Raw genomic sequence first — 8,555 nt, forward strand, 5'->3', positions numbered from 1 at the left:
TACATATATATACATATATAAATATTATTATATACTATGATATAATATAATATATAATATAATATGATATATTATATATTGTGATATAATATATAGTATAACATTATAAATTTTATATATGTATATATATGTATATATATAATTTATGTATGATTCCAATTTGGAAATGTTTTTCTCTCTTGCTCTCATTCCCTCTCTAGCTCACTCATTTTTCCTATCTCTTGCTTTCTCTTCAGACACCCATTCTTCTGTTTGCCATTTGCCTTTTATCTCTATCCTCAATGATTATTTTGATTATTTCTAGGCAGTGACATTTCAAATGATTGCTTGGTTTTTATGTTGCTTGTTCCAGTTTTAATACTAAAGTAGCATTTTTATATGAATAAAAACAAAGAAATCATTTCATAGAAAAAAGGTCTACTCTCTTTTAAATGCTTCTAAAGGAAATAGTCACTTGGCAAAGAGCATATCTTCTGACATTTTAAAGAAAATCCAACATAAGCTCACATTTCCCTAAAGTAAGCACTTGACGGTAATGGAGAAATAATTATATGGTTAGCTGAATAGGAGTAATAGCACTCAATAAGTCAATAACATTTGAAGCCCCATGTGAGACCCTCTCGATGAGCCCAAATTTCAGGCTATTTATTTCTGATTTCAGCTATCTGGGAAAGGAATCTCAGCCATGCTTCTGATCTGCTCCCTCTTGGAGTTCTGCATAAGTTGTACCATAATCTCTGTTGCCACCAACTAATCACCAATACAATCAGGGTGAGTTCAGCCTCTTCCCTGTCAAATACTCTGAGTATCTCCTGGAGAAATGCACACTAATGTGTCTGCTGACCCCAGTGTAAGCTCATTAGAGCCCACTTTATTCTTGATTCTGATTAAACCCAAATTTCAGGTATTTATTTATGTTTGTTTTTGTTAGAGATATTTTTGCAATAGGTCACTTGTATGTTCCCTGGAGGGGCAGAGACAGAGAGATCGAAAGCAAAAAGTCACCCCCCAAGAGAGACGACTATACCACAATCTCTTCTCCTCCATTCTCAAGATTTTGGGCACACATGTACACACATCAGACATGAGGTTCAGCCTCTGAGTTGGAGACTCTGATCTTGGCCATGCATGCACACATTTCAAGCTATGGGTCAGGGACTAAAACCGTGGTCAGCCATGTACGAGTTCAGCAACATAATTACTATGCCATCTGTTGGCCCCAGGAAAGCAAAATTTTAAATAGGATTATACAGTTGGCCATGTGGAAGTCCAGCGATGTAACTATTCCACCATCTGCTGATCGCTAGGTATTTATTTCTGATTTCAGGTGTCTGGGATTGGAATTTCAGCCATGCTGCTGATCTTCTCCCTCTTGGAGTTCTGCATAGCCTGTACCACAGTTTATTTTGCCAGGAAAAGAATCTGTTAAGGAGGCTAACAGGGTGAGTTCAGCCTCTTCCTTATCAAATAATATGCATATGTGCTGGAGAAGTACAGATTTACCTGTCTGCTAGATGTCAATGGGGGCTTATTAGAGCCCACTATATTCTTGATTCTGATTGGGCCAGGGGAGACTGAATTGGACTGCAATAACACGATTGCTTGTTTTCACTTATTCTTTCCAGTCTGTCCTGGTTATTTCAGCTGAGAATACAAACTGAGGAGTCAGCACCAAACTATTTATCCTTCAGCTCCTTCCAGAAATGAAGGTCTCCCAGCTTATACCCTTCGAATTTAAAGAAAAAGAGGCATCAGTCCAATGTCATGGGATAAAACTACTCTGTAGAAACTACCAAAGAAGCTGGTTTATACTGTCCAGGATGATCACTGAACTTTAAGGACTGAGAGTTGCTTTTAGATTCGTCACTAATGGTAACTGTATCTCCCCGTCACAGTTTCTTCCTGCACACCACTACTGCACGCTGGCAAAAATGAACATCAAAGGGACTGGAAATGACTCTGTAACTCTCTTAAAGTGACAGATTTCCCTGTTCATATTACCGTTTCTTCAATAAAATACCATTAGAAACAAAAGCGCATTTTTTGGGGAAAATATTTCTTTACAATTCATTTTGGCTTGATAATCATTGTGGAGCAGGAGGTCAGACAGAACCTCCCAGCAGACTGAGACAATGCCTAGATGGTAACGTGCAGAGTCTGTTTAGTCTATCAGGTTGCTCTAACAGAAACACCTGAGTGAGACAGAGATTTATAAAGAAAATAGGTTCATTTGGCTCATGATTCTGGTGGCTAGAAAGTCAGAAGGTATGGGGTTGGAATCTGGTCCCGTCACTACATGGTAGAAAGAAACAGGAAGGAAGGCAGTCATGCAAAATTGGAGCAGGAGAGATCTGTGTGCAGCCAGCTTGCTTTTACAACAACCCAGTGTTGGGGAGCTAACTAATGAAAACCTGTGCCCTCCCAAGAACTGGCATTGATTACTCCTGAGAGATCCACTCTCCCATGTCCCAGGTACTTCCTACTTGGCCACATCCCATCACGGGCCTTTGAGTATCCTCACATCATGAGATTTCAGGGGACACAATATTGGAACCACGGCAATGTCCAAATCCCTGGAGTTCCTTTACTCCTTCCCTCCTCTCCTTTCTGTACAGAAACCAAATGCCTAACAGCCCTGGATAAGGGTTGCACTATTCTGTACGTTGATGTCATCAAACATGTTGTCTTTTGGATATCTAAAAGGCTTTGCTATTTACAGAGCATTTTCATGTACTTTAAACTCATTTGTAATGAGGTGATTGCAGAACAAGGATGGTGCATTGAGGGTTTTCCACTTTGGTTTCAGATTTTCGTTTTCAGATGGGAGAAGTATGGGCAAGTTTAAAAGCCTGTGGGGATAATCTAGGGATGAATAGCAGTGTAATCATACAGAGATCAGAAACACAGATGGAGAACTCCCTGTTATAAGGGAGGACAGGTTCTCTACATGACAGAAGAAAGGGAGGTGTAATTGTTGCAAATGTTCATCGATTTGCAGTAATGGTAGTGAGTATATAAGGACGCTCCAAGATGATGGCTCGTGCCATCCCTGTCACAGTAGAGATGAGGTCATGTCCAAGGTGGTAGCCATAGTAGAGTCACAATATGGGGCAGAATAAGTAATGTGAGCAAATCATGAACATGGCAAATAAACTGATAAGAGAAACAAAGGAGAAATTCCTGCCTGTACTAAGGGCATGTTTGCAGAGATGATCACAATTTTACAATACAAACAATTGCTTCAGAAATGTGTGGCTGCTCAGATATGGACCCAGAAAAAACACCTAGTTAATTTCATTTGGGATTAGAAGTTTTTTTAAAATAGGATATTAAAAATAGCAAGGGACAAGAAAGCTTAGAACATTCTCTGGGACCAGCAGTTAGCGTAATGGCTATGTCGCTGGACTCCCAAGTAGTCAACCGCGGTTCGAGCCCCGGACCTGGTGTCTTAAACTCACGCCAGGTGCGTGTGCGTGTGTGCCCAAGATCTGGAGAGGAGAATGGAGGAGAAGGGATTACGACATGGTCATCCCCTCTGGGGGGTGATTTCTCACTTTCTATCTCTCTGTCTCTGTCTGGTGAGCACACACGCCCTATAGCAAAAACAAAAAAAAAAAAAAAAAAAAAAGGAAGAAAGCTTAGAACATTCTCAAAGTATTATCAAAAGAATGGACTGTGGCTTTTAAACTGGATTAGGAGAGAAGTAGAAAAATGTTTGAAAGACAGATTGATAAAAAGAAGTAAAATATCTGCCTTTCTCCAGTGAAATTTTTGTGAAATGGAAATGAGATAATGTTATTTGAAAATAGCAAAGTATTGCTCATTGTTGAAGGTTTAGAATTATTTAAAAAGCTTGTGGGGATGATACAAGGATAGAATAGGCAGAGAAATGGAAATCATGGATAAGTCAAAGAAGAATAGAGATTTTGCATCTGAGAAAGCAAATATTAGGTCATTGGAAAAGTCATGACACATTATTGCATAGAAAAACAGAAAAATATGTCTTGACTTTTCTGATAACCCAATATATTATGTCAGATGAGAGCATTATGCCAGATGAAAGTGAAATCATTTCAAGGTTCTTGGCCTGCCTTGGTCCCACGGCTCATCCACGTTTGGGATTAGAAATGCTGGGTCCTTCACCATGAACTCAGCAGCTCAGCAAAAGTGAAGATGTGAGCCATGGTCTGAGGGTCGAGGAACTAAATGGTGTCCTCAAAATGTCTGAAAGAGAGGGACATTATACACATGTAAAAATAAACAAATATAAACATGGCACTTGCTTTGGGGAAAAAAAGCATTTTCAGCAAAGTTGATTTTTTAAATAAACTAACAAATGAAAATATTTTATTTTAAATTTGCTTTAATAATAGCAGTAACAATAGTAGCAAATAATAAGCCTACTCTATGTGTTATACACAACTCTAGATTTTTTTTATTTCAACAGTATTTTTTGTGCAATTACATGACAGTCACAAAGCAGAGTTCTTTCTGAAGGTGGTTTAGAGGAAAGAAATGTTACGGGTACAGATTCCACAACTAGATTTAGATTGCTGGAGTTAGAACCTCGACTCTAACTATAAACTGCATGACCACAAACCAGACTTCAACTTCCACAAATCTCAGTATTCTCATCTGTTAAAATGGAAATAAAAATTACATAATATTGGATTATAACCTAAAGTATAAAATAAATATACATAAATTCATACTAATATACACAATTGAATAAATGAAGGGAAAATGCTCCATAGTAATGCAGTAATGCACTGCTCAAGAGAAACTGGATCCCACAGGGCTATCATGGTTCTAATCCCTGGCCTGGCCAGTCTGAAACACACATGACACATGGGCAAGTATCCAGGATCTGACTGGCTGGTGGACTGGGGAAAAAGATTGCAGCATGACCAGACCCAGAGTCTATTGGAGGGTCTGTTCTCTCTTTCTCTCTGTCTCTCTCTGTTACGTGTGTTCTATCATGAATAAAGGCAAAAAAATTAAATAAAATAGAGTGGGGAGAGAAAAATAAAATAGCAATGATATGCATACCATAGGGAAGTCAAAAATTTAAATAAAATCAGCAAAGGAAAGCACTTAACACATTGCCTTGTTGAACTAAATGTAAAAACATGCTGGTTTTTAAACTATTAACTAATATTTTTATTGAAGAATCAAATTTAAGTGATATGATAACCATATGAAAACTGAAAGCTACTGCATAGGTATGTTGAGTCATCAGTAAAGTCCTGACGTACTTTTTATGTTTCTCTATGCAAAAATATATCATGACTTTTCTGATGACCCAATATATGTGTGTCTGCATGTGCATAAATATATATATATACATTATACCTTATATAAATATACATATATATGTATCGTTATCCTAAAATAAACTCAGTTGCTTAGTTTCCCCACTTAACATAAATTTATTTCCACTTTTCTTATTAGGACTTTATAGTATTTACACAGAGGAAACACCTGTTTCTTCCTGTGTATAAGTAAAATGAAATTCTTTATAGCGGTTTGGACAAAATATTTGTCAGGACTTAAAGCCAACAGGATTCTTGTAGCGATCTTCCACAATGACTTTAAGAATATTTAATCTGGTATGTTAGTTCTAACACTGGCTCTAAGTCTGACCTGATGGCTTGAAACTCACGCCATGCGTGTGTGCCTGCATGTTTAAAATCCTGAGAGGAAAAGGGAGAAGAGATTGCCCCATGGCCATACCATCTGCAGGGTGATTTCTCACTTTCTGGCAAGCACAAATGCCACAGCAAAAATCTCTCTCTCTAAGGAAAGAGAAATAATTTTCCAATCTGAAAATTAATAAGGGTTGAACTGAAAGTTAAAGTATCTTTTCTAAAGGGCTTGGAATCCATGGTTCATTTCTGTCATAATGAGCCAGAGTAAAACTTCAGACTTATGTTACGATTATCAAGCAACAAGGGCCCAGAGAGAAGGCCACACTTCTTCCCAAAGGACTAAGGCTTCAACTTAAAAGTGTGTGTGTGTGTGTGTGTGTGTGTCTGTATATATACACACATATTCAAAATATTTTGAAAGATTGAAACCGTAGACCATCAGCACAAAAGACCCCAGGCTGAATGGTGCCAGAAACTTGATTATTTCTTTTTAGAATAGTAAATTATTACCTCAGGCTTGGCCAATCAAGAAGGCCTACCAGATGATCATACCCTCTTAAACCAATCATTGAATTGATCATGTGCCTGCGAATTCTGCTCTTAAACAAAAACTAAACCACATATGTAGGAAAAAAAAAAAATAACAATAACCCTGAGAACTACCTGTGCTCTCTGCCCCCACACATTGCAGCAAAGCTATACTTTCCTTCCTTTTTAAAAATAGCCTTGGGGCCAGCAGGTGGCGTGGTGGTTAGGGGAACTGGACTCCCACATGGCAGACAATAGTTCAAGTCCTGGACATGGCGACTTGCTTTCTCACTTTTCCTCTTTCTCTCCCTTTCTCTCACTCTGTCCCTCTCTGGTCAAAATTAAAAATAAATAAATAAATAAAGTTAAATAAAATATTGCTTAAAAAAATAGTCTTAAGTGATGTATTTTCAAGAACGAGGAATAAATTGTTTGTTGTAACTGATTTGGATATGCCTGCCTACCAGATACCTGATCTTGCAAGACAACCATTAAAGTCGTTTCTCTATACCTCATATTTCCATGTCCATTCTTTGTCATTGAACAGGTGAGTGCATTTTTCACAATATGGGCATGCATCTAGAATCTCTGTGACTCTGGGATGAATCCCCAATATAGGGAGAGATACATTCCACCCCATTCTGGAATGACCTGCTCTGTCTATAATCCCGAGCTTCAGTGGTAATGCAGATACATGAAAGACTTACTCTGAAGACAGTGGAAGCATTGCTGGGGAAGGATAATCTGTGGGTACACCATCCCACAAAGAAAACAGATGAAGACAGGCGAAGCAGATCCTGATATCTGCAATAAACCTCCAGTATGGAGGTTGAGTACACAAGGGAGACTCTGACACAGAGATCACTGACCTAAAATGAAAATAGGAAATAGGAATTCTAGGCCTCGGAAAAAGAAGGGAGGAAACAAAAGAAATTCCTCTACACATTCCCTCAGATAGTCCCATGGAGAAAAGCTAAAATACTGGTAAAGTAATTCCTAAACAAAGAGTAAGGAAGGACAGAAAGTGATTAAAACTGTTGTTTTATTTGGGCCACAGAAATAATTTGTACATCTTCAATCTTTGCCCCCAGTCTGGCTCAGATGAGGACTGGGATTGTCTGGCCTTCCTCCCTATGTTAATGATAAATCCTCATCCTCCCAGGAGGAAACAGATTATGCTCCATGGTGGTTACCAAGAGCAACTCCCATGTTTCCTCTTAAAACTAAGGGGAAAAAGAAAGTTAATAAGAATCCTGGGATCCTCTATCTTGCCCTCCTCCTCCTTATGACCCACAGAATGGGAGACAAGAGGGCCCTAGGCAACCTGAATGTTCATATCCCACATAGAGTCCAAACCCTTGGCCTAGGAAGGAATTAGAACAATGTAATAAAGACCTTGAAAATTTTTCCCCTCCCTTTGGGGCTTCTAAGGAAAAGTCCTAAATGTTTCCCCTTAGGGAAGTCCCCATGGGGCAAGGAGAGGTTGTATTCGTGAATGCCCTCCTCACAAGTACCAAAGTTATAAACGTTAAGAAAGAAATTAAATCTTTATAAGATTTCTCCCTCATTTTGGCAGACCAATTCGACCAATTCTTTTTTTTTTCTTTGTTTATGATTAACATAATCTTGTTTATGTTACATTGAATCACATATATCTTCACAGTGTATTACATTTCTTTTTCCAGAAGGAATACCATGCATATCAGTCATGACAAAAACAGTACTATCAAAATCATCATCATCAAATAGCTGTTCACCAATTTTTCCAGATTATTATTTTTTTTGAGAAGTTTTTGCTATAGGGCATGTGCGATCACCAGACAGAGAGACAGAGAGATAGAAAGCAAGAAATCACCCCCCAGGGGGATGGCCACGCCGCTATCCCTTCTCCTCCATTCTCCTCTCAGGATCTTGGGCAGGCACACACACGTGCCCGGCGTGAGTTCAAGCCATCGGGTCCAAGACGTAAACTGTGGTCGACTACGTGGGAGTCCAGCAACATAGCCTGCTGATCCCCTTCCAGATTACTATTATTCTCATTTTTTTAGACATTCAATCACTATTTATCATTTTGCTCCAGCTCAACAAGTTCTTAGGGCCCAGCCATTACATTTGAGTCGAGATGGTGTCTATAATGAACATCCACTTTACAAGGGAAGAGGGAAGCTATGTTCATCTGAGAGGAACAACACCCTCCTAGACAGGAGGTCCTGCCTGCAGAACAAAAGTTCCAGAATTTGGACCCCCAAAGGGAAAATTATGATCACAGAGACAGAGCCTAAATGCAAGACCTCAGAGAGTTAATAATCAAAGCAATTAAGAAATATTTCCAAAGCCTTTGAGAGTCAATAAGAAAAACAGGAAACTTCCACTGCCTTG

General features: G+C 38.7%; 1 protein-coding gene across 1 annotated transcript in view; it reads left to right on the forward strand.

Moving 5' to 3' along the window:
• The window catches only part of LOC106734078 (membrane-spanning 4-domains subfamily A member 12-like), a 14,645-nt gene extending 12,619 nt beyond the window's left edge, over positions 1 to 2,026 (forward strand). Inside the window, exons 6-7 of the mRNA XM_027768971.1 lie at positions 662 to 771; positions 1,626 to 2,026. Of these exons, the coding sequence (XP_027624772.1) occupies positions 662 to 754 (93 nt within the window). The 3' untranslated portion in view covers positions 755 to 771; positions 1,626 to 2,026. The remainder of the gene's footprint in view (positions 1 to 661; positions 772 to 1,625) is intronic.
• The last annotated feature ends 6,529 nt before the right edge of the window (positions 2,027 to 8,555 follow it).

The sequence above is a fragment of the Tupaia chinensis genome, unplaced genomic scaffold (assembly GCF_000334495.1).
Source record: "Tupaia chinensis unplaced genomic scaffold, TupChi_1.0 Scaffold148192_1, whole genome shotgun sequence".
Taxonomy (NCBI): Eukaryota; Metazoa; Chordata; class Mammalia; order Scandentia; family Tupaiidae; genus Tupaia; species Tupaia belangeri.